Here is a 25,377-nt window from a genome sequence, read left to right on the forward strand (position 1 = left end):
TCACGGAAGGAGTTATACTGAAAGACAGATGCGAAAGGAGGAATGCGACCAAGCAATTCCTGTCATAGTTGAGGATAGTGGGGGAGTACCACAAGTTGAGAAGGATGGAGATCCGCGATACAGGGAATATGTGCAAGAATTCACTCACACATGGTTCCCAGATAAGCAGATCAGAGAGGAGTTGAAGAAGAAGCACGTACCATTGCCAGAGGTAAACAAAGCGACTCAGGTATTCCGGAAGGTGGTGTCAAAACATCTTCAAGATGTAGAGAAGATGGGGAAATTTACCAAGGAGGATATACCCCGATTGCGAGAGAATTGGATTAAGAATTGTGAGTCGATGATGAAGGGACCTCCAGCTAAACTACCACCACTTCGGGAGATCAATCATTGTATACCTCTCAAAGATGAATCGAAGCAGTACAATTACCACATGCCTCGATGTCCGGATGCATTGAAACCGCAATTAATGGAGAAGGTTCAACGATATACAGAGGCTGGGTGGTGGGTACCAAAACAAGCTGGACAGGCGGCCCCGATGCTATGCATCCCAAAGAAAGATGGGAAACTCCGCACAGTAGTCGACTGTCGGAAGCGAAACCAGAACACTGTAAGGGATGTGACTTCGTTTCCTGATCAAGACCAAATCCGCCTTGAGGTTGCACGAGCAAAGTATCGGTCGAAAATCGACTTGTCTGATGCGTACGAACAGATCCGTGAGGAGCCGGAAGATGTACCAAAGACCGCATTTGCAACGGTATACGGAACATTTTTCAGTCAGGTAATGCAACAGGGGGACTGCAACGCACCTTCGACGTTCCAGTGTTCAATGACACTGATATTCCGAGATTTCATTGGAATTTTTGTCCATGTGTATCTTGATGATGTCTTCGTGTACAGCGACACAATCGAAGATCACGAGAAACACTTAGGAGCAGTCTTTGAGAAGCTCAAAGAGGCAAAATTCTACCTGAAAGCGCAAAAGTGCAACTTGTATGCGGAACGAGTGGACTGTCTAGGTCACATCATCGACGAAAAGGGACTTCACGCTGATGCAGATAAGATGGCTCGCATTCGGGATTGGCGAACACCGAGGAATTACAATGACGTCGAACGATTCCTGGGACTGGTTCAATATCTGGCTCAATTCCTACCCGATATATCAGCATACACGTCGCCATTGGCAGCCATATGCAAAAATGGGCAATCATTTCGCTGGAATCCAATTCACGAGACCTGTTTCCAACGGATAAAGCAGATATGCTGCTCGACTCCAATCCTAAAACCCATAGACCCCAGAAAAGACGAACCAATTTGGGTCATATGCAATGCCTCAATCAATGGAGTCGGTGCAATGTACGGACAAGGCCCTACCTGGCAAACGTGCAGACCAGCTGGTATAATGTCTAAGAAGTTCACTGATGCGCAAATGAACTATCGAGTGTTCGAACAGGAGACACTGGCAATACTTGAGGCTCTACTCAAGTGGGAGGACAAGTTAATGGGCTATCGAATTCACGTGGTCACTGACCACAAGGCTCTGGAGTTCTTCGATCGCCAAAAGTGCTTATCCGGGCGTCAAACACGGTGGATGGAGTATCTGTCTCGGTTTGACTTCGATATCCAGTACATTGAAGGGAAAGTCAATAAAGTAGCTGACGCACTTTCTCGGTATTTCGAAAATGACGTCTGGGACGATGCACACGACGTGTCAGAGTATTCCAATGCTGACTACCGGTTGGACAAGGACATGGACGACTTACCAAACGAAAGGATGCTCGAAATCACGCATAATGCGGTGGAACTTCGCGCTATGACGCTGGAAACACCTCGAAGATCTGCCAGACTTCAACACCAAATCCAGGAGCATTCAGAGATGCGAGACATTGAAGCTCAGAGACTCGTCGAAGGCCAGGAAGTCGAGCAAGGGCCTCCTGCTGAGAAGGAGCACTCTCAACCGAGTAGAGACGAGCAAGACGACGATCTGACAGTGTTCGAGTCGCGAAGTCGAGGGGAGAAGGTAGTGGAAACAATGGAGCGACAGAATGAACTAGAGACAGCTATTCTGACCGCTTATAGCGATGATCCATTGTTTTCCAAGGTAATCAAAACCCCAGAGATGCATAAGGACTTCGAAGTCGACCAAGGCTTCGTGTACACTCGAAACAAGGGAGGCGAACGTGTGTTATGCGTTCCACAAGGCCGATTTGACGAGAAGACCATCAGAGGAGCAATAATCGAGCGAGAGCACGAGATATGGGGACATTTCGGACCACAGAGAACGTCGGACTACATTCGGAGGTGGTACTGGTGGCCTAGGATATTTGTAGACACGCAAATCTTCTGCAGAACTTGTCAGATTTGCATGACTACGAAGGGGGAGAATAGACAGCCACAGGGACTCTTACATATTGCCATTACCCACCAAACCGTGGCAATCCATTGGAATGGATTTCATCGGTCCATTTCCAGAAGTGGATGGCAAGAATTACCTGTGGGTAATAATCTGCCGACTCACGTCAATGGTTCACCTCATTCCGGTCCATACAACCACCAAGGCGTCCGAACTGTCCGAGATTTACGTTCGAGAAGTCGTTAGACTTCACGGCCTTCCTGAATCAATTGTGTCAGATCGAGATTCAAAGTTCACATCGAAATGGTGGAAGGAAATTCACCGATTACTTGGGACAAAACTGCTTATGTCCACTTCATTCCACCCGCAAACGGACGGTATCACTGAGCGCGTTAATCGAAGTATCACCCAGATTCTTCGAGGAGCTGTAAAGCCGAACCAAAAGGATTAGTTAGCACGATGCCCACTGGTAGAGTTTGCAATCAATTCGAGCATTAATGTATCAACTGGGTTCTCACCTTTCGAACTCAATTACGGATTCATGCCGGGTATGATTAAGGTGTTTCCTCATTCTGAGGAACGGTTCCCGCCCGGAATTACCGTGTACGCAAATCAAGCCATCCACTACATGGCAGACACGCATGACTCAATCATTGCTGCTCGCGTATTTCAATGAAAGCATGCTAATGATAAGCGCCGACCTGAAGCAGATATCAAGTCAGGGGATATGGTTTATCTGTCAACACAGAACCTCAACATACCGAAGGGACGAGCATCCAAACTGGTACCTAAATTCATAGGACCATACCGAGTGATCAATGCATACCCAGAGACCTCAAACTACGAATTGGACTTACCCGATTCATTGAAAGCTCGTCGAATTCACCCCAGATTCCACGTAAATCTGCTTCGACCCCATTTCCCCAGCGACAATCTGCATTTCCCCAATCGGGAGAAACCCGAACCTTACGACTTCGGTGCCCCTGATGATACCGAATGGTATGTCGAAGAAATCATGGATCATAAAGGGCAGGGAAAGTCAGCTCAGTTTCTCGTCAAGTGGACTGTTGGAGAACCTACTTAGGAACCACTGTCCAATTGCAACAAATTGGCTGCTCTGGACGACTACCTTCGACTGCAAGGCGTAAGCAAGGTATCGGATCTTAGGCCAAAGCGAACGGACGTACCTAAAGCCAAGCGCGCATGAATTGGTAACAACGCCCGAACGCGGAAGTAACCGACCACCGTCGACTTTCCTTTGTTTCAAAACCTTTTAATTAATTCTCGCCATTTACAACTATGCCCCATCGCTTTTCTACTTTTCTGAAAACACATCCTTACTTTTCATTTTCTTTTAATCTGTTACCTCTACTACCAATCGACCTACACCAATGGACAACAGTCAGCACGACACTTGGGCGCCCCTCGAACGCGAGCACTGCATCACTCACTTCCCAATTTCGACGTGTCCGGATGGCACCTGTCAGAAGTTCCTTCGACACTACTCGAAGGATGCCTGGCAAGACCATAGACGACAACCCGAGAAGGACATTGGAAACCTGTTCTCCTACGGAAACAGGAGAACAGTAAACACTCACAGAACTTGTAGCTGCGTATGAATCGAGTCTATAGGACAAGTTCGACGTGTACACGTACAACGAGGTGGAAGTCTAGTTGTAAGATGATAGTGGATCGTCTGGCGTGGTGAATGAGGTTGGCCCACGTGATCGTGTAAGGGCCATCCTTACAGACACGTCAAACCTCGACGACCGAGCACCCGCCCCCAAAGTTAGTGACCCGATCGATAGGTGGTTCATCCACTTTTACCGATTCGGCACGGCCAAAGGGGTACTCGCCGACGAAACGCACGGAATATCGTCCAAGTGCGCCCGTGGACGATACTTTGTACGCAGCATCACACCCGAGAAGACACTGACCGCCAACTACTCCCATTTCAACACCACCCTTCACAAATTGCTAGCATGCGACGGATTGTACTGGATGATCGTTGTCGACGCGAACCTCTCGGTGAACACAAACCGAAACTTCGCACCATGGACTGGGCAGACGGATCCGTCGTTGTTGGAGGTGGTGGAATGGTTGGCTGGGATGGGGGTGACGCCAGAGGATGTCGAAGACTGCGTGCTGTATGCACAGGTTTGGATTAGGGAAGGGTTAGACGCCAGGGAAGAGCTAGATCACTCACAGAGGTTGGTACAGGCTGCGCAGTGGGTCGCGAACTGGATAAAGCACATGGCACCAAACCCCATCGATGCCGAGTGGTGGAAACCGTCACCCAACTCCCGAGATGATCGAAGATCGAAAAATTCGCGTTCGGCCATACAGTACCTTCTACTCGACATCCGCCCCAGTCGATATCGTTCCCGAGACTGTCAAACTCGAACCCCTAGAGCTCGGCGAGATGATGCGTCTATACGTCCATGATCAAGTCGGTCGAGAAGATGATGCGATGGCTGTGGAGGAACCCAGTACTTTTACTATGATTTTTTTCCCTTGTTTTTTAATTGAAAGTATACATCGTGTTGTGAGAGGTATTTCGTTCTACATGCATATATTGTTCTGACTTTGTGAACCATACTAATCTTCACCTTTATTCTTTCGGTTACTATGTCCAGTACATTCCTATCTACTTTATTTTTTACCGTAATTAGTGGGCCGCGTAACAGCCCAGAGGGGGAGAGTGTAAGGAGGATCGATTAGATTAGACCCACGATATTTGTCGATGTTTATTTTAGAAGGCCTCGCCCTCCTACAGAGGGCTCGCCCGTTCGTAGATACCTTTCCTTTAGCCTTACCCCACATTACTCATACTGCACTTACTGTATTTCCAGCAATATAGCTTGGTCTTGCGTACGTGCAGCGTGAGTTGAGGACACATCGCTACCCGCCTTATATTTCATCAGCATACGATGTTTTTGCTAAGAATGCGGAAGACCTCCAAGCAGACTGGAAGCCAAAGGATGCAGCTAGAAAGCTCATTCTGAAGATTGTCAATGCTCTGACTTCAAAATTAGAAATAGGAAGCCCCATGGCTGCCATGTACCTATTAGACCACCCAGACCATTATACTGACCATGAGTTTGTCCCTTTCTGGTGGCAAAGTTATGTCAATGAGATTGAGCGCCAAGAGCGATGTCATCTGGAACTTGATACTCAGGTTGAAGAGGAAGAGTATGTCTGTAAAGATCTTTATGAAGGACAGGAAAGTGACACTGAAGATATTGATGATATTGACAATGATCCTGGTGATGTGTGGAGTGATACTGAAACACTAAATGGAGAAGACAAGGATGCTACTGAAGATGAAGAAGAAGGCAGAGATGAGAAATTTAAGGGTGGTGGATATATTCCCGAAGATAAGGGCATCCTGCTGTATGAGGAGGGGAAAGTGATTTATAAGACTGCGGTAGACAATTATAAGTATCGTCCTCCTATTTATGAGCATCTGAATCTCGTTGACTGGATAACATACAGTCAGAAGAAGACCTTTTCCAAAAAGAAGAGAGAGAGGATGGAGAAAGAGGATTTAGAACGAGATGAATCATCTGAAAGTGAGTGGGCAGACATTGATGAACTGAATACTGTCAAATATGTCAGATATCATAAGGATCATCCCCAGTACTCCAGCCAGGAAGTGAATTGTAATATTGAGAGGACTTAAAAGTAGTCAAGATTACAGAAGTATTTTCAGCACCAGTCCTGTTAAGTTTTGTCATGGAAGGTAAAAAGATTATTCCTAGTGAAACTTTGACTGTGAAAGTGAATGGTCATCCAGTATTGTACCACCTAAAAGGCCTTTTATATGGTGGTGATAATCATTTCACTTGCCGCTTTGTGGATCAATGTAACAGGATTTGGTACCATGATGGTATGGCTAGAAAGGGTGAAGGCTACTATGAAGGTGACATAACCACTGACTTTGATCTCAAAGTACTTCAGAAAGCTGGAAGAAAATCATTGCCATGCATATGCATTGGCCCGTATACTAGTTTTTATTATATATGATAATTGTTGCAAGTTCAATCCCTATAGGTACCACTTATTTCTACTGTATATATACTTTGTTATAAGAGCTGTAACTTGATTTCTGTCATAATAACTTGCAATGAGAAAATACAATGATTCTAGCCTAAAAGAAGCACTATTCTGGGTGCAAGCGCAAGCACACCACAGGTGTGCGCCAGTGAGCGCCATCAGCATTACACCTCCCATAGACATACTTGTAACCTGCCAAGAGCATGCAAATTGGCCTACAGATCAAGTAGTTTCCCTCAAACTATGGCCAAAACTACTTTAAATAGTTTTTCAAATAATTTTCAAACAACTATCTCAGAAGTATTTGGAAGAACAAAGGGGCGGAGTCCAAAATAGTTCCTGGATAGTTTGGATGAAAACTTAGGCTTGTTACCATCCATTACACCATGTGATTGATTGAGTCAAGTCACCCTGGTGTAACAGCTGAGACAAACAAAGTATTTGTTTGGGAGACCTGCGCGCAGTTGTGGGACTTAGAATAATTTCGCTGATGCATGACCAACGGCACCTATCCAGTTGACAAAACATCGCATTTTGAGGTTCTATACATACATACACATCAGAAAATGTAGGTTACTCATGGTCCAGTCTTCGTCAGAAGAAGAAGATTCACCGTTGCTATCCATTTCCCAATCAAAATTGGGGGCAACTCTTGGCAAGAGCATCCCCGTCGAAAGAGACATCCATCAACAATTCCCAAGGTAAAGTATCATCAGCGACACCATTCTGGATGTCTCATAGAATCTGGACGAGCTCTGGTTCCTCGTCTTCATTATATGGGACCTCTTTCTCAATGGCTTCAATGGCCTGGTCCAAGGAACCCCATATGCTGCATGTGTTGAGATCAGTAATCTGATTGCTATCTCTACCGGGTATACAGCTCACATGCAATCTCTTGCATATGCTCAATACCTGTATCACACTACGTTGAACTAGACCGGATAGCTCAGTAGTTAGAGCATCCACCTAGTGTTGGGTCGGTCCTCGGTTCAATCCTGGGTCTGGTCGTTTTCTTCTCTCACTATGTGATTTTTCACAGTATGGGCCTCCTTATCGTCTTCTGCACCTGCTGGACCTGCATCAACACCAACCTATCACCATCCCTATTACTACCCATATGTCTAGCCAACTCACCTTGATCCATATCAACAACTGCAACAGGCTTACTCATCCCCCATCTAGACTGTCCGGGGGCCGGTCCAGGGCCGGTCCGGGCACTTTTTGATGGCCCTGGCCCTGGCCCTCTAGGTCCGGTCCACGCTCAGCCTGGCCCTGGCCCTCGTAAGCAGGGCCAGGGCCGGGCCGGGTCAGACCCGGTCCACCTAATATATTTTCCCAGGGTCCTTTATATCGATTTTTTAGTACAAATCAACTTAGTCAAAAGAGTTCTAGGCATTATATACTTTACAAAACATCATATGTGTCAAATTTAGAATCTTCTCACTCAATTAGGTACTTGTAACTGGTGCATCAAATGACTAATACCATTCCAGAAGCTAATAAGAGTATGGTTTCACCTGTAATATGTACTTTTTCTCATTCTGAGATTGCTCTAAATGGTTTCTAGGGATCATACCCCAAAAAAGTAACGGAAATAGCATCAAAATATGAAATATTTACAACAGGGCCGGCCCAGGGTCGGCCTGGGTCCGGACCTAGGGCCAGGGCCAGCAGATGGTTGGCCCTGGCCCTCTCAAATGAGGGCCGGGCCAGGACCAACCCCTGGACAGTCTACTCCCATCCCGCAGTATTACCCAGTAAGGTATGCTATGTATAGTGAAGGACATGGGTAACCTGCGGGTAAATTTACCCCTACCCGTACCCGCGCCTACCCATACCGGGTATTCCGCACAAAATGAGCCCAAGAACGTCCAAAACGGACGAGAAATGAGCGCACTATGAGTCCGGCCCCCAGGAGAACCTCCCACGTATGCGGGAGGGTGTAAGGGGACCAGACACTTTCCCTGGCTTCTCCAGTATCACCGGCCCCTATGTGGAGTAGGGTAAGCATGATTACAAGAGGGGAATGCGCAGAGTCTCGATCACTGGGACGATGTGCGTCATATTTCCATTTCGGGAAGTGTTTTCCCACGGTCCCTCCAAAGCCTTTCCGACACGGCTCGCTCCACTGATGTGTCTCAGATGCTCCACAACATGGGTGGCTGCATCAACTGTATAGTTTAGTCCCACGGTCTCTAGTAGTCGATCATCGTTGCTCCGCACTGACAGGGTTCCTTAGGCTTTTGTCTTTGGATTCTCCCCTGTCAGACCCGTGTGTGAGTGTCCACCGGTGCAGCTAGGGTTGCCCTTACAGAGGGTCTATTCTCCTGGGGAAATCTGCCGTTTTACTGCGAAGATTCCCGCCACTCCAGGAGGAAGTTCGTCCTGCGAGTGCAGGGATCAACACTCAAAAAGAGGCGATAACCTGCTGTACAAGCAGGGATCGAACTGAGGGGCAGCAAGAGGCAGAAGGGCCAAGTACACACTGCCTTACACACTGCGCCAACACTACTTGATATATGGCGTAATATTGAATACTTTAGTATCAAACTTCGTTGACGAAAAAAAATGAATTAATTGTCTCAAGACATCGTCTATTCCTGCGCTTCTTCATCAGAATTTCGAGGGAACACTTTGCAAACAGTATTGGCAGTGGAGGGTGGAATCAAATGTTTCTTATTTTCATGAAGAGCGGTTTCTAAGGAACTGATACCAGATACTGTACAATAGCAAGTCGTATTTTTTATCCTAAGTCAAAGGCGATGATTTCGAGATATCATATGTCGACGACGACTATGGCGAAAATTTGAACGGGTGTTGGTGTAGTGGAAAGAGAGGCAGCTACTCAGTCATTCTCCCTCTCGCAATCTCTCAGTTCGATCCCACCTCGCACGGCATCTTTTTGAGTGTCGATCCCTGCACTCGCAGGACGAACTACCTCCCGGAGTGGCGGGAATCTTCGCAGTAAAACGGCAGATTTCCCCAGGACTCATAGTGGCGAGATACACTTGATTTAAGTAAAATCAAGTGTAACCCGCCCATTTCATGGCCGTTTTGGACGTTTTCGGGCTTGTTTTGAAGGGCGCGGGTACGGCAAACCCTTACCCGTACCCGTACCCGCGCGTACCCGTACCCGTAACCCGCCGGGTATCAAAAACCCGTGTCCATCACTAGCTATGTACCTGCCTCCCCCTCCTCATCCCCCGCCATCAGCGCCGCAACCGCCCCCATCCTGATAAGTTGTTAAAAGTCCCCAAAATTGAACTATTTTAAGTTACCTTTAGTCGGTTTGTTTTGTTTCGATACATAACTCCATTAACGATAGCAAGAAAACATCTATTTTTTTAGAACTTTTGAGTGTGTTTTTTCTAAGTCGGACAACCTTTCGAGGGTCCCTATAAGAAATGTTTCGTTTTGCCCAGACTCAGTCGGTACTTGACGTTGAGCTTTGTTTGCGGACCCTTCCTAATAGAGTATATTTTTTGATGAGTTGTGTCTTATTTGCCAACCACCTCAGGAAGCAAACAAAGCCGCGTCAAGTACCGACTGGTCACGAGTCTAATGAAAACTGTTTTGAACTATTCAACGTAGTTTTTCAAATAGTTTCGTGCAAACTATTATCGTTTGCATGCGGTGCACCGAGGGATATGGGTTATTGCAGTGTTGACAGTACTGACACTACGGAAATTGTAGCAATCGGGGGTCGTCGTGTGACATAGCAATTTAGTTTTTGTCACAGCAACCCACCCTCAATCTCGCGTGACATAGCAATTTTTGAGATAGGAATCGACCATTCAGGAAGCAAAAAAGTCCACTTAGGACGAGAATCGACTGCGCTCTCTACAACCAGAAGATAATCAGATCGGAAATGGAGCAAACACCGCCTTAAACGCTAGCCCAGATTCAAAACAAAACTGTATACAGCCGTGACACTATCGTTTACTTCGTAGCAATTTAGCCCTGGTGTGACATGACAAAATGCGAGATAGCAATGCAATCGCAATTTGTGACGTGACAAATTGCTACAATTTCCGTAGTGTCAGTAGTCCCATAATTCAATCAGCCTCTCAAGTTTAAAGGGATATGTACCTTAGCCAAAGATTGCAGAAAAGAAGAAGGTATATACTGTATAGTCGCAAGTTGTAGACAATACAAAAAGTTAACGGTAATAGTATGGTCACCGAAGAAAAAAAATCAGGCAGGCACGCGACAAGATTCTCAAAGCAGAAAGACACCAACGCGCAAAAGACACCAACCACCCTCCATATCAGTCCTCCCGCTTCTCATCGCCCACGGTCTATTACCCACACGCCTTACGCCTGACCGGAATTGTTCGAGTTGTTCGAAGCGTCCCCGTTCGCACGGGGATGGCTCCCTCTGGTCAACCCGGCAGCCGAAAGGCCCCTCGCAGCAAACCCTCCACCGCCCCGTCCACGTCCCCGTCCTCCAAAGCCGCCTCTAAACGAATCCCTAGCATCACGATCTTGAGCCTGCTTGACCTCTGGCACGACATCATGGTATTTCTGGTAGCGTAAAGTCAGTACTTTGTGGTTGCCAAGGAGGGAATAAAAGGTTGCGCACCTCGTTATGCTTCTCCAATCCAGCCTTCATCGCTTCTTCGTCGCCAAACTCGACATATGCAAGCTTGGCACGTCCGGGATAACCGTGAGGCAAATTGACGCGAGTGATCTACCAAAATACATTAGGAAGGATGCCAACAAAAGCAACAAACCACTCACCCCATCCTTGGCTTCACCAAAGAACTCCCTAATCTCCTCTTCGTTGACCTGAACAGTACTGGGCATCCTCATAAAGATGGTCCAAGGATTACGAGGCGGCTTGCCCGTCTTGGGCGTCCGAGCACCCGCACTTCCTTCCGTCGGACTCTTCAAATCTTCCCCATCAACCTTTGAGCTCGTGTCCGCCTTCTCCCCTCCCTCCGCCGCGTTCTCTGGTGGAACCGGGGATGAAGTCGACACATTAGCTCCCGAGGTATCAGGTGTGTTCGCTCCGCTTGTCTCCCTTCCACCAGTCTTCTCCTTCTTTTTGTCCTTCCGCTTGTTGTCTTTCTTCTCGTTTGGGGTCGAACCGTTGGTTTTTGGAACAGGGCTAGCGGTGCCGTCTTTAGGCTCTGGCTCGCTGGCGGCAGGGGCAGAGGAAGGCGGTGGTGTAGAGGCTGCAGACTTGTTTGCGAGATGGGGTGGGATGGATTTCTCGGGGACGGGGGTGGAGGTTTTGGTTGGAGGATTGTTGGTAGCAGCGTTGTTCGTAGTGGCAGGTAGAGGTGAAGAAGCAACGTTGGGAGTGGCGGCGACGGTGGTGTTGCGTCGGTAAGCATAGTTGAAACCTATCATTCATCAGTTTCAGTTGGAATAAAAAGAGGAGTCGATACTCACCTTGAGACTTGAGCTCAGCGCTAATTCGGCCCTCCTTGACGTCCAAGATGAGAGAGCCATAAGCAGCGTCGCACAGATTCCAATTCCAGCAATTCTTCCAAGCAGGTTCTTCGCCGGTAGCCGTCGCACCAGGGCCGGTGGAAGGCTGAGCTGGTGGCAAGCGCTCTACTACACTGAGAGCCTTCTCGAGGAGAATGCGCTGATTGTCATCGATGACGGCGTCGACCTGGTTCTTTACGGTATCCCAAACCTTGTCAAAGGTCTCCTTGCCCAAGAGCAATTTGTGTCGGAAACCCTCAAAGTCGCCCTGGACACTGAATTCGTTGTAAGATGTAGCGTAGCGGAAATGCAAACCGGCGGAGATGGTCAAATCTGCCTTGAGGACGAGTGCTAGCTGGGCAATCATACCTTCCCGACCGGGACTTGCGTGTGTGACGAGAAGACGCGTTTCGGATTGATCAAAGACGCGCTGAGCGGTGTCGACCAACTCTCCGATCTGAAGGGCAGTGGTCCACATTGTTCCTTGACCGCCAGCGATTGTGGCGTTGCCGTCGCCATTGTCAAACAACTTGTGGGGCACGAAAGCACCTCCAAGTCCGAGCAACCTCAGCTTGACGCCTCCAACGTCGAGACAGCGAGTGGTTGCCTCATCGATGATGTGAAGGTTTTCGATACTGTAGGCGCCTGATCTGAATTTTTCGATGACTTGGACGTCCTCGCAAGCACCCCAAACTGTGTAAACGGGGATTTGGAGTTTGATTTGACCAGAAAGAAGGAGAGGAAATTCTGAAAGGAGTTCGATGTTGACGGTTGAACGGATGACGGAGGGAGGGTTGTCGTTTGAAAGCAGATGAGTGCGCTGAGCTGAGGGAATAAGGGGCGAATACATGGTGAGATGTCGAAGAGTTCTGTCATTGATCTTTTCGAGACTGGTAGACTCTGGATGATAATTAGTTGATAGTTTGAAAGAGAAGGGGAGCCAAAACTGACCGAAAAAGCCAAAGTCACCGGTATGGATGATTGCTTTCGCGTTGGCGTCGCGCGCCAGGTCATTCAAAGCTGAAAGACGGCCACGAATGTCGGCGATGCAGAGGATGCGACCATGGTGTGTGTCGATGACCTTTGTCTGAGTGTTGACCTGGTAAGATTGTTTTGGAAGAGGAGAAATGGCTGGACGAGTTGAAGAGGAAGCTGGTCGTGACATTGTCGGCGCGGAAAGAGCGACTTGAGAATCCTAAAGAACCGCGCCAAACACCAAACTCCTCCTTCGGCAAACGCCGGCGCTCACTTATTCCCCCTTCACTCATGTCGAATGGCTCAAAACACCGTCCTGGCCGCAATTCTGCACCTACAAAATTCTCCAGGTTTTGTATACAGACAATACAATGCCCCTGACTACGACGCATGTGAACTCGCCCGACGCACAGTCGTCGATGCCTCCACAGACATCCTAAACTCTGTCCATGTCGCCGTACACGGCTCTCCCAGTCCATGTCTCTACCTCTTCCTCATCACCAGTGCAGAAGCCGTTCACGATGCAATCGCTCGCGTAAATACCTACGCCTTTGATTATCTCCAGGGTGCGTGAACTTTACCCGGTTGTCTTGCTGTTCACACTAACTGTGTCCCAAGGTACCGAACCGGCTTTCCTACCTCTCGACCAGCTATCAAGGTAGATATAATCCAAGTCTGCGTGTCTTTTACACTGACACCCAATTCTCAGGCCAACGACGACCGATGCTTCTACTACCGAGATTTATTCGCTCTTCCTCGACGCTGTTCGCTCAAGGGCAATAGCAGACATTGTAGACACAGCATCCACACTACCCCGGCACGTCCACCGTTTCAAAGACGGCTTCATAATCCACCGCACGCCTGCCGTGTCAGATTGGGCAGCAGGATGGGAACACAAGCTACTCAACAGGTTAGTCCCACATTCTTTCCCAAGTGCCGTACTCATCACCCCCCAGACCCGTCGTCTATTTCCATCTTCAGATCCACTTTGCCTGCTCTGCTGGTGCTGACTCGCCATCCCATCTGCTAATCCACCTCACTCCCATCTCAACCCCATTTTCCAATATACCCATTAACACTGCCCTTCGTCCCGGATCACCTATCATCCTCTTGCCGTACGGAACCCCTGCCTACTTCCTGGCTTCTTACAACGGCCCATCCAACGCTTTGACTAAACTCTTCGATGACTCCCTCAGAGGCTTAGGCGCTGGTCGTTGGTCACTTGATGGTCAATCTGCCTCCTCGCCCCCTTTCATCATCGGGTGGATACGAGTCGAGAATAAACAAGGCGAAGATAAGGGTACCCCTTTTGTCTGGCCAACGCGACTTTGTCTCTCGTATCTCCCTTCCCACCATGTCAAACCACTGGATCCCTTGCCCGAACTTCCTGCTGCCTTGCAAGCTTCGCCCCTGCTATCATCGCCAACTGTCCCGGCCTTTAACGACCTCCCGTCGCCTCCCTCCGCGCTCAGCCACCTACCCTCGGTAAAGGCTTTGCACAGCTTCACTGTGTCAAAGTCCAAAGATATCCGTCAACTCGCCGCTGAGGTCAGCTCCTACGTTGATGTCGTGGCTCGCGATCGTGAAAGAGAGCGGGAAAGGCTAAAGAAGGAGCGCGAGGCAGGATCTTCCCCGAAACTGATGCGCAAGTCCGCCCCGACACCCACACAACCTACTGCATCATCAACCCCAAAGCCGCCACAGCCACCGCCAGCCCAACAGGCCGTTGTCGACCAGATCTTTTACCCCTCACCTCCACAAACTACCTCCCTACCCACCGCACCCGAGTATATCCCTCCCAAACCGGTTCAGGAAGCCACCCAGCCTACCTTCTCGCAACCACCTCCACCTCCGCCCGCTCCAGTCCAGAATGGAGATTCCTCGCAGAAGTCCTTTGACCTTTTTGGCAATGCCAATTCCAACTGGTCTCAAACATCAGATTCCTACTTCAGCGATATGGATTTTGGGATGGACGTCGACTTCAACAACATGAACTCGGGGTCCAACCAAGCCAACAATAACTACACGAGCCACGAAAGTGCTCTCGACTTTGACTTTACAGAAGACGACTTTAGCTTCTTCGATCAACCATCGAAAAGCAGCACCCTTCCTAAACCTACCTCATCCGTGCTACCTACACCCGGTCACGATCAAAGTCGGTTCACTCCCAACACCTCACCTCACAAGACTTCAACAACGGCACCCAACGTCGCTCGAGGATTGGAAGACATTCACCTTTCTGGACCAGGACCCCCTTCAGCCGGTTTCCAAACACCATGGACACCAGGGGACATGTTCACTCCCAGATCCGCCGGGGACGCCACCGATTCCCATCATCCGCCCGACCTCGTGCCCTCCTCACCAGGTCCATCCCCTGAACCACCCTCCGGCCCTGGAACACCCACCGTCCAAATCAACTTTGAATTCACTGGCGGAAAAGGCAAATCTACAAACGAACATGCCTCGGGTCTCTTCGACCCCATCCCTTTTGCACCGTACCACAGCGAAGTAGACAGCAAATACTCGTCTGGGAAGTTTGCGTTAATCAGCCCTCCCTTGACCGACATCACTACCCCCTCCTCTTCTCCCCTATCCGAAGAAGGCCAAAGCTGGCGTAAGCGTTATGAATCTGCCACAGACCCTCGACTAGGCGTTGTGCGCCAGCTGATTGGGGTGAAGCGCAAACTCGAAGCTGTGGCTAACACGCACGCTAGACCCCGCGCATCATCCACCCCTTCTTGGCTCCAACAATGCGAAGACTGGTCTTCCGATCCCAATGCCATGGATGTAGACACCAATGACGACGATGACGGTCAATCCGACATGGACTCGGACGATGACTCTCTTCAACCCGATTCCGAGTTGGAAAGTCCGGCTCTATCCCGCCCTGCAACACCGCCACCATCCTACCTCCCACCAGGCCCTTCTCTCTTGCACCACAAATTCGACCATACCCAACTTCTCCCAATAAGTACACCCTCCCGTCCACCTGGGAGCTCTTCCTCTGCATCCCACGTCCGCGATCGGGAACCGTCCGCTGGGCCCATCCCATCTGTCCCTACACCCGTGTCACCCGCTGCCATGCCGGGCGCCACATCCGAGAAAGTCAAGATGTTACAGGAAGTCGCTATCGCCGTGGCCCAAGAGTCCGTCGAGAACCCTCTCTGGGCAGAAGCATGGGATACAGTTAACCGCACATCTACGCTTTCGAAACGGAATCAAGCTCCCATGAACATTTGGCCAGATGATCTCAGAGTTGGGGCTGAATTGTTGGGAAAAATGAAAGCTGCAGAAGGACCGTTGGATCTGACGCGCCTGTTCAACCTCCGTGAGTCTGAGTCCTCTAGCAACGAGATTGTCCTCAACAGCCAAACAGAACCCAGCAACAAGCCGCTCCAGCCACTCGAGCAGCCGCACATCTCTGTAGGAAAAGGCCAAGCGATCATCCAGGTCCTACCCTCGGCTTTGCGGTTTGCAGACAAGCTGGGATTAGGTCCCAAGAATGGTACCAAGGATCTCGATGTCTACACCATTTTTGAGGAGGGCGACGAACATCGGCGGAGCCGTGTGGATAGCTGGCTATCCACCGTCTCCTCAGCCTATTCTGTGCGTTTCTGACATTCTGGTATTGCTTTGTCGTGAAACTAACACGTCATATAGACAAGGTCTTTTGGGGCATTCAGAAGAGGAAAGAGCGCTAGCGCATCCAACGGCCTATTCCCTGCGCGACTCGATTCCAATTTCCGCAAGACCCTGAGTACGCCTTCAACTCCTTCTTCTAATAGTCACAACTAAACCCTTCTCCAGGCTCCTTGCTCTCAAATCTGCCGCCTTCCAACCATCCAACGCTCGTCCTGCTTATTATCCCAGTCTCGTTAATGACCCTATCCTCCCCTTCCCTCCGACACATTATCTCCTCGACCAAGAAAGCGGCCCAGTCACATCCCACTCGCCAACTCGTCTTCCACCTCGTCCCCGAACCCCTCCTCCTTTTCATGGAGGAATCGCACAAGAGCCATGACACCCTAAACCTACTTTGCTCTTCCCTGTACGACAGAATACCTGTCACTGTCTCCCGCCGTCTCAATGGGCATCTCTACGCACCTGGACCAGGACACAGATCCTTCCCCGCCTACTCGTTCACACTTTCCCGACCTCCGGTGAATAAGGTCACCTACTCCCGCTCGACACGGCCATCACTAGACGTCTTGGACCGGTACACTTTCCTGCATGTCGGGTACAAGCTAAGCCCATGCAAGAAATGGCTTCTTGCAAGCTGTTTGGACCAACGTGGGGAATACTGCCGGACTGCGGTTTGGTTGGTCCCTCCACAGGATGAGGAAGCCGAGGAGAGTGTCGAAGCCTTCGTGGCGGACAAGGTTGTCGGGTTCGGGATGAATATCGCGTTGCAGGCCAATGTCGAATGGAGGATTGTTATTAGCAAGCTTGGAAGAGTTTCCATTCCGGAGATGGAAGGTAGGCTGAATTGAATATCTTCACCATCAGCACACATTGACGATTGTTCGCAGCATGGGACTCGTCGATCGCGCATGTCCTCGACGATTGGAAGCATCCTACCGCATTGCACATCTACCTAGTCTCTTCACAACCAGACGCCCCTTGGACACTCCTCGATTTCAAAGGGCTTTCTTCCCATCCACCCACTTCAAACTCGTCCTCTCTGAAGCATCCGCGATCCTCGAACATCTCACACAAACACAACGCAACCAACGTGATCTACACAGACTCTTCCTGGGTGGTTTATGCCATCTACCCTCGATCGCGTTTAACCGTGCCGTTTCCACCTCCTCCATCTCTCTTCTCAGGCTATCAAATACCCGAGCCTCCTTCACGGCTCGACTCATCCGTCAATTCCAACCCTGCTTCTAACCGTAATTCCCATTCTCTCGAGGATTCCAACAATCCTCACTCTTCGAACCCAAGTCCTAGTCCTTCACAAAATCATACCCAAGCTTCGCCTCAAAAAGAACGCTGCGACAATGCCAACTTGCCAACTCTTCCACAATCGAGCACAACACTGATCATCACCACACCTTCTCCAAGCACCGACACACCTCCCCATATGGTCCACATCCACTTGTTGAAATCCTTCCATTCCGTTTCCAGCAATTCCCCTCACCCAACCGACGAGGAAACACATCGAGAACTTACACGCAACTTTTTCGAGTTGGGTGTTTTAAGTTGTGCAAGACGGGTTGGTGGTTCACAGAGTGGATTTGGTGGACCTGTCGCTGGAGCTGAGATAGGCGCCACTAATCCTAACGCCAACCCGATGCTCCCCTATCACCTTGCCGCTGTGGATTCTATGTGGAGGTGTTTGGATGTTGATTGGGAACAACTAGAAGATCCTAACAGCGAAGTGTAATCTTCCCTCTCCATTCATCTCATGCCACTTTTTCGTCTTTGCACCAGCTGCTTCAAGTAGTACTATAGTCATTTTTGGGCTTCATTTTGTATTACATCAATTCTACTTTAAGCTAGACTCGACCCAACCGTGCAACATGTGTATGCTGCTCCTTTCAGGGCTCTTTGTATCGTTCATCCACTCATATCTCTTGAATCAAGTACACATCCATACCCACTCTTAGTTTCACATTATTTTTGTTTATGACGCACCTACCCACTAGCATAGCATCTATTCCTGATGATCCACCTGAACAATCCGCATTGTCGTTCGCCGCCACATTTTGCTTTCAGTAGTGTTTTCCCTTCAATACCATCATCATGGCTTGGCAATCGGAATGAGATAAATAATGGGTTGCTCGGTCACGTACAACGTCCAATTGAAGAGGGAATGAACGAAGGTTACATACATGCATAGCACCCAACTCTACTGGTTCTTCTTCTCCTGGGCATTGAAGCCCTTGGGCAGATCCATCTTGACAGGGTTCTGAATTCCCGCCAAAGACGTAATGCCAATATAGAGGACGGGCAAGAACACAAACAACACCACCAAGAGAGACACGATCAACCCGGGCGTCAAAAGCTGGTATTTCTTCAGGATTCCACCGTCGGGGAGTGTCGTGTTGGATGGAGCAAACACTGCGGGGGCGCGGGCAAAGTGGGATGAGACGGGTAGGCCGGCGTAGATGACGAGGTGGTTGGGGAACGCAGCAGACAAGAGCTGGAGTTCGCTGGCAATCGCGGTACCTAGAGAACTGCTGTTAGTTGGGCCAAGAGAGATGTGGGAAGAATACATACTCTGCTCATCCATAATATCGCCCCTCTCTTCTCCCTCACCCACCAAGGTCGGTGCATCAAGTACAACCGCGTACTTCTCTCCACTGTCAAGCTGCACGTCACTAGTGTCCTCTCCAGGTGCGTACTTGACCATCCTTGACCCGCACATCTTGGCCACACCTGGTGCAACCTGCCTCAATGCCCATCCCGCCTCCTCATTTAGGACATACGGATAGGACCGCGACGACGGAGCGTCCTTCAACGCCCGCGTAATCTCAGAGTCGGACGAAAGCGTTCGGAGGTCTGAAGCGTGAACCTGTAACACGGGTAATGAATGACCAAAGTCCGATTAGACGGGGTGAATGTACACACCCCTGGATGTTGGACGAGGACTACAGCGTCAAAGTCGCAGATAGAGTCGTCTGTAAGGATTGAATCGAGAATTGCAGAAGCCTGGCGTCCGCTCGTTGGTAGATTGTCAATGGCATTGGACCTAATTTCTTGTCATTAACTGTCCTAATTCAATCGCAGAATACCCACTGTGAAGAAGACCAAGCGAGTAGAGGGGCGGTATTTGAATAAGCCAGAACCAAAGGTGCAAAGGCAGCGAGGAGGACGAAATGCCTTGCCATTGTGGTCGCAGTCGTCGTCAGAGTTGACAATCGTCAATGAGTGAGCGACCGAACCAGGCCGGGAGAGGGAACCAAACCGGATCAAAATTGATGAGCCGAGCCAGTCCATCAACGGCATCTATTGACATCAAACACATGCGGGCGGCTGCATAAACTGGATCTCCCCAAGTTCCGCGAATTCCCTTCTTCTTTCTTTACCACAACATGTTCAGAATCGCTACCCGTGCTGCTTCAAACCCCCTCAGAGCCCTTGCCGTCTCCTCCAGGTCCGTCCCATGAAATCCACGTCTAACCCTTAACCAATTAATCATCTACCCCACACTGTAGGACGTTCGCGACGACGCGATGCGTTCGCTCGGAAACTCGGCCAACTTCTCTCGACGCCTTCACAGAGGAAGAAACAATGTTGAGAGAAGCTGGTGAGTCTCTAAATCTCCTCATTCTATCCCGAGAGCCTTCAACCAACCCCACCACCCCCAGTCCGCCGATTCGCAGTCGACGTGGTGGGACCCAAGGTCCGGGAGATGGATGAGAACGAGCAGATGGATCCTGCCATCATCAAGGGTCTCTATGAGCAGGGTGTAAGTCTTTCCGACCTCTTAAACAACAATGGTTCCTCTTATTAGTTTGAATAGCTCATGGGTATCGAAACCAGCGCGGAGCATGGTGGCGCCGAGTCCTCCTTCACCTCCGCAATCATCGCCATTGAGGAATTGGCCAAGGTCGACCCCTCCGTCTCTGTCCTCTGCGACGTACACAACACTCTCGTCAACACCGTCGTTCGAAAATACGGCACCAAGGAGCAGCAAGACAAATGGCTCCCTCAGCTGTCAGAATCCAAGGTAAATCACATGGCCGTGGCGTTTACCGGAATACCTCGCTCACTGCTTGCTGTTGGTCGTCGCGTCAACAGCTCGGATCCTTCTGTCTCTCCGAACCCGCCTCTGGCTCAGACGCTTTCGCTCTCCAGACCCGCGCAAAGAAGGATGGTAACGACTGGATCATCAACGGTTCCAAGATGTGGATCACCAACTCTTACGAGGCTGAGATTTTCCTCATCTTCGCTAATGTAAGTTGTCGGTTCCACTAATATCACCATATGTCTCTAAGCACCAGTACAGGTCGACCCGAGCAAGGGATACAAGGGTATCACCTGCTTCCTTGCCACCAAGGACATGGGTGTCCAAATTGCCAAGAAGGAGCAGAAACTCGGTATCCGTGCTTCCTCAACATGCACCATCTCCCTCGACGACCTCAAGGTTCCGGAGGAAAACATCATTGGTGGTATTGGCAAGGGTTACAAGGTCGGTCCTTTTCTCTCTCTTCCTGCTTCCTTCTTCTAACCCTTCTCCTAGATTGCCATTGAAATCCTAAACGAAGGCCGAATCGGTATCGCCGCCCAAATGTTGGGTCTCGCACAAGGTGCATTCGACAAGGCTGTTCCCTACACCTATGAACGCAAGCAATTCGGACAAGCTATTGGCACCTTCCAAGGAATGGCCTTCCAAATCGCCCAAGCCGCCATCGACATCGAAACCGCACGCTTGATGACCTACAACGCTGCTCGCCGAAAGGAGGAGGGCTTGCCTTTCACCAAGGAAGCAGCCATGGCCAAGTACTGGGCTAGCGTTGTCGCACAACGCGTCTCCGGTCAAGCCATCGAATGGGCTGGTGGAGTCGGATTCACTCGTGAAACCGGTATCGAAAAGTTCTGGCGAGACTCGAAGATTGGTGCTATCTACGAAGGAACGTCGAACATTCAGTTGCAGACTATCGCCAAGTTCATCCAGAAGGAGTACTCTTAAACGTTAATGTTGGAGGAGGCATCGAATCATCACGCACACATGGCATTGTAATATGTAGCAATTTATGTAGCTTCAATAATGAACACAAAAACACTGTATACGCACTGGGTTGTGAGCTTGAGACGCGGAATCTTGATATTCGGGGACCTCGGAGGGAGTATAGATAAAAGGCGAGATAACGGACCTTAACCAACCGTCTCTCCCTCGTACCACAACCAACATGCCAGGCCGCCTTCAACACAAGGTAGACTACCCTCTCTGACAAAGTAACGAGTATCTAACACGTCTACCAGTCCGCTGTAATCACCGGTGCAGGCTCGTGCGTACCCTGCCCGCCGATCTTATCACCAACTAACCCCTATCGCTATTCACAACGTCCTACAGCGGAATCGGCCTCGAGTCCTCACTTCTCTTCGCCCAGGAAGGCGCCAACCTCATTCTCGTCGACGTGAACCTCCCCAACGCAGAAAAGGCCGCGAGTCTCATCTCCGAACGGTTCCCCAACGTCAAAGCGATTCCCTTCAAGGCTGATGTGAGCAAAGAAAGCGAGGTTGAGGCGGCCATCGCCCTGGCTGTGAAGGAATTCGGGAGGTTGGACATCATGGTACCCCTACCAGCCCATCAATTTTGCCAGTCACACTAAACTGACCATGTTCGCAGTTCAACAACGCAGGAATAATGCACCCCGAGGATGACAACGCCCTCAACACCGAGGAACGAATCTGGGACCTCACAATGGACATCAACCTCAAAGGTGTCTGGTGGGGCTGCAAACACGCCATCCTCGCCATGCGCAAGAACCCAACAGACGAGTCTAAAGGTCTCCGTGTTGGTGGAAGCATCATCAACACCGCGAGCTTCGTCGCTATCATGGGTGCTGCTACGCCTCAACTCGCTTGTGTGTTCTTTTCGTTCAAATCATTATCGGTCGGGCAATAACTGGCTATCGATCCTCTATAGACACCGCGTCAAAGGTTAGATTATCGTCCATCGAATGGTGATCTTATGACCCTCACACGCGACCTCACGTCCATAGGGTGCCGTCCTGGCCATGACACGAGAACTAGCTATGGTCCACGCGCGTGAAGGAATCCGCCTCAACTCTCTTTGCCCGTACGTGCCTGATTCCTCCTTCCCCGTCCACGTATTAATCTCAACTTTCTCCCAACAGTGGACCCCTAAAGACGCGTACGTGAACCTCCACTGCTTCCCAGCACGCGTCAGACCACTAACTCTCCGGAATAACACCGTCAAAAATCACATTCCTCAACCTCTTCCTCACTTGACCTCTCGTCCCTCGTCGTACCCCCGCTGGATACCGGTACCTTCCTAACTTGGCCTATTTCGCCAATGTAACTGGACAATTCGAACACCGTGTAGCCCTCCTCATGGACTTCCTCAACACCGACGAGAAGAAGCAACGCCGTCTCGTTCACCTGCCCATGGGTAGATTCGGCGAGGCAGTTGAGCTCGCCAACGCAGCTTTGTTCCGTGCGTTCCTCCCATTGACACGAACCTGACGAAACACCTAACTTGAATCTGGAATCTAGTCGCTTCCGATGAAAGCAGCTATATCACCGTAAGTCTTCCTCTCAGCGATATGCGCTTTATATCCTAACTGGTTACATTAGGGCACCGACTTCAAGGTCGACGGAGGCCTCTCCTCCGCATACGTCACTGCCCTCGGTGAACCAGCTCTCCCTCCTCCCGCAAGCCTGGTCAATGCTGCTTAAATCGGGCGAAAGACAAGGGTGAACGAAAGTAAAGATCAACTGTACATACATAGGTCATACATTCAGCGAATAGAAAGGGAATAAGGAATAATTTTACAACACCTCCAGTGGGACAAAAGCAAATCCGTGAAACGAAAATAGAAAAATACCAGCTCCGGCGCTTCAGTTACTTCACAACTCCTTCTTCCCCTCCTTCCTCCTCTTCTCCCCCTCCGCCTTCCTAATCTTCGTAATCTCAACACCAATCGCATTCTTGATCCTCTTGTGCATCTCGGGTCGGTATCCAAGAGCAAACAAGAGCTCGAGGTGGACGAAGAAAGGTGCTAGGACGACAGCTAGAGTGGGTAGTAATCAGCGGTCATCCTTGTACGAAACATATCGGGGGCTTGTTCTCCAATGCAAGTATAGCAGGCCGCGGCCCACGGATTGCCCGAGAATATTAGCTAGACGCACCTCCAATCAAGTTGTCCAAAAGCGCAGGCGCCCTCTTCTCCGCAAACCCGTGCCCAATGAACTGAGCAATCCACGAAATGGCATGGAGTCCACCGGCAATGGTGATGTTATCTGCGCGGTAGGAGAAGGCGGTGGCCGTCAAGAGCGAAAGAACCAATTGGGGGATATAAAGGAGCTGTAACGATTATTAGTGTTGTTGGGGCTGGGAGAGAGAGAGACACTCACAGCAGCGACGGGTTCCAACAAGAAATAGTACACAATGTATACCAGTGCATGGATCGCTGACCAGTTCAAGTCAAATACCAAGTACTCATTGAACTGGTAGTGAACTTTGGGGATCCAACTTGGTGTTTGAAGTGGAGCAACGAGTGCTTCAGCCGACCTACATGCTGTTAGAAAGCCATTCCTTTACCGTGTAACCGGGGCCTACCAGAGAATCAAAGGTACGCAGATAATATGAATCAACACATTAATCTTATTCGAATGGTATGCCCCGTAGAACGTGAGCTACCTCCAACGGTCAGTATCTGTCTCTGGCAGAGAAGAGAATGGCGCACCTGTTTATCGACGTTGAGGAGGTCGGCTGGCATTGTTCACGACGAATGCGGGGAAGTCAGGAGATGTGGGGGATTTGAAGTCAACCACGCGCTTTATAGCGCCTGGATCATATGGCCATCACACCCAGGTCGATCAATCCCAGAATGGCAACGTCGCACGTGCTCCAAAGGAAGCGTCTACCGCCTCGTCCATTGCCAACTGCAGTCACAACCGCTCAACCATGGTCCGCTCAACAATAATCGTCAGAGCCAGCGACGCTCTCCCGCTCGCTGCCAGCGTCGACGATGAGCAAGTGAGTAGTCCAAATCCCCAACTCGGTAACCAGCACAGCAGAAACTGATATCACGACGTGTCACTTTTCACTATCCGCGCTCCAGACAGAACAGGCTCTCCAAGAACACAAAACACAGGCAAAAGTCATCTTCAGACGACTAAGCCCAAACGTGGAACCGAGATGCTCAATCGAGAGTGGTCAATATACGCTTCAGTGCGTATCTTTACGCTTTTGAAGACATTTGGCGCTGACCCCCACCCTCAACCAGCTACCTGATATCCGACAACGTCTGTTTCCTAACAATTGCCGAGAAATCCTACCCTCGCAAACTCGCATTCTCATACCTTGACGAATTATCAAAAGAATTCGCAAGCACCTATGGCGCTAAAGTGGATACCGTGCGGAAACCCTACGCTTTCGTTGGCTTCGGTGCGTCCCACCTCTGTTCCCCTTTGGTCGTTACTTATTCCGTATGGTGAAATAGACACCTTCATGTCCAAGACGGCACGACTCTACCAAGACACACGGACAGCCAACGCTGCCGCTTCAGGCCTGGACAGGCTCAACGACGACCTTCAAGATGTGACACGAATCATGACCAAGAACATGGAGGAGCTTTTGTGGAGAGGAGATTCACTCGACCGTACGTTATCCTCCCCTTTCCCGCTCCTTCCCCTGCTAACAACACCTCATATTGTAGGCATGTCGCATCTATCAACCTCCCTGCGCTCAGAATCCGAAAAGTACAGAAAAGCAGCCAAGAACATCAACTTCCAGGCAATGCTCAGGCAATATGCTCCCATCGGCGCCGTTGCTTTGTTCGTCTTCATCATTCTCCTGTGGAGATTCTGGTGATCTCGGACTGAGGCTTCTTTCTCGTTTCTTTTCTGGACCTAGTTCAG

At 49.9% G+C, this 25,377-nt stretch overlaps 7 protein-coding genes and 1 pseudogene across 8 annotated transcripts; 5 read left to right on the forward strand and 3 right to left on the reverse strand.

Moving 5' to 3' along the window:
* The first annotated feature begins 7,344 nt into the window (after positions 1-7,344).
* CC1G_20111 lies at positions 7,345-7,417 on the forward strand (annotated as a pseudogene). The gene has a single exon. The product of its transcript is annotated as a tRNA-OTHER (tRNA).
* A 2,884-nt stretch (positions 7,418-10,301) lies between these two features.
* Positions 10,302-13,009, reverse strand: CC1G_00011 (Ser/Thr protein phosphatase; the record flags this gene model as incomplete). The annotated part of the gene is made up of 6 exons (XM_001836823.2): positions 10,302-10,431; positions 10,727-10,932; positions 10,991-11,098; positions 11,149-11,756; positions 11,806-12,744; positions 12,796-13,009. The coding sequence occupies 6 exons, from the start codon at positions 13,007-13,009 to the stop codon at positions 10,302-10,304; spliced, it is 2,205 nt and encodes a 734-aa protein (XP_001836875.2).
* A 108-nt stretch (positions 13,010-13,117) lies between these two features.
* On the forward strand, positions 13,118-18,205 carry CC1G_00012 (hypothetical protein; the record flags this gene model as incomplete). Its single annotated transcript, XM_001836824.2, has 7 exons — positions 13,118-13,385; positions 13,438-13,477; positions 13,529-13,729; positions 13,776-16,425; positions 16,480-16,576; positions 16,627-17,295; positions 17,349-18,205. The coding sequence occupies 7 exons, from the start codon at positions 13,118-13,120 to the stop codon at positions 18,203-18,205; spliced, it is 4,782 nt and encodes a 1,593-aa protein (XP_001836876.2).
* Positions 18,206-18,670: 465 nt separating this feature from the next.
* On the reverse strand, positions 18,671-19,652 carry CC1G_00013 (hypothetical protein; the record flags this gene model as incomplete). Its single annotated transcript, XM_001836825.1, has 4 exons — positions 18,671-18,990; positions 19,042-19,336; positions 19,393-19,513; positions 19,561-19,652. The coding sequence occupies 4 exons, from the start codon at positions 19,650-19,652 to the stop codon at positions 18,671-18,673; spliced, it is 828 nt and encodes a 275-aa protein (XP_001836877.1).
* A 204-nt stretch (positions 19,653-19,856) lies between these two features.
* On the forward strand, positions 19,857-21,457 carry CC1G_00014 (acyl-CoA oxidase; the record flags this gene model as incomplete). The annotated part of the gene is made up of 7 exons (XM_001836826.1): positions 19,857-19,918; positions 19,980-20,071; positions 20,133-20,233; positions 20,288-20,494; positions 20,566-20,721; positions 20,774-20,956; positions 21,008-21,457. 7 exons carry the CDS (start codon positions 19,857-19,859, stop codon positions 21,455-21,457), a joined length of 1,251 nt encoding a protein of 416 aa, XP_001836878.1.
* Positions 21,458-21,666: 209 nt separating this feature from the next.
* CC1G_00015 (short-chain dehydrogenase) lies at positions 21,667-23,190 on the forward strand (the record flags this gene model as incomplete). The annotated part of the gene is made up of 10 exons (XM_001836827.2): positions 21,667-21,701; positions 21,751-21,776; positions 21,842-22,061; positions 22,118-22,355; positions 22,418-22,431; positions 22,494-22,570; positions 22,629-22,645; positions 22,838-22,948; positions 23,008-23,036; positions 23,089-23,190. Exons 1-10 carry the CDS (start codon positions 21,678-21,680, stop codon positions 23,188-23,190), a joined length of 858 nt encoding a protein of 285 aa, XP_001836879.1. The 5' UTR covers positions 21,667-21,677.
* Positions 23,191-23,204: 14 nt separating this feature from the next.
* On the reverse strand, positions 23,205-24,251 carry CC1G_00016 (hypothetical protein). The gene is made up of 5 exons (XM_001836828.2): positions 24,201-24,251; positions 24,074-24,150; positions 23,869-24,025; positions 23,644-23,818; positions 23,205-23,525 (listed from the first exon to the last, which is right to left on the reverse strand). Exons 1-5 carry the CDS (start codon positions 24,231-24,233, stop codon positions 23,362-23,364), a joined length of 606 nt encoding a protein of 201 aa, XP_001836880.1. The 5' UTR covers positions 24,234-24,251; the 3' UTR covers positions 23,205-23,361.
* Positions 24,252-24,421: 170 nt separating this feature from the next.
* On the forward strand, positions 24,422-25,330 carry CC1G_00017 (protein transporter SEC22; the record flags this gene model as incomplete). The annotated part of the gene is made up of 5 exons (XM_001836829.1): positions 24,422-24,493; positions 24,579-24,688; positions 24,744-24,904; positions 24,960-25,118; positions 25,176-25,330. The coding sequence occupies 5 exons, from the start codon at positions 24,422-24,424 to the stop codon at positions 25,328-25,330; spliced, it is 657 nt and encodes a 218-aa protein (XP_001836881.1).
* Positions 25,331-25,377: the final 47 nt, after the last annotated feature.

Source organism: Coprinopsis cinerea (genome assembly GCF_000182895.1).
Source record: "Coprinopsis cinerea okayama7#130 chromosome 5 map unlocalized cont3.5, whole genome shotgun sequence".
In the NCBI taxonomy this organism is placed as follows: Eukaryota; Fungi; Basidiomycota; class Agaricomycetes; order Agaricales; family Psathyrellaceae; genus Coprinopsis; species Coprinopsis cinerea.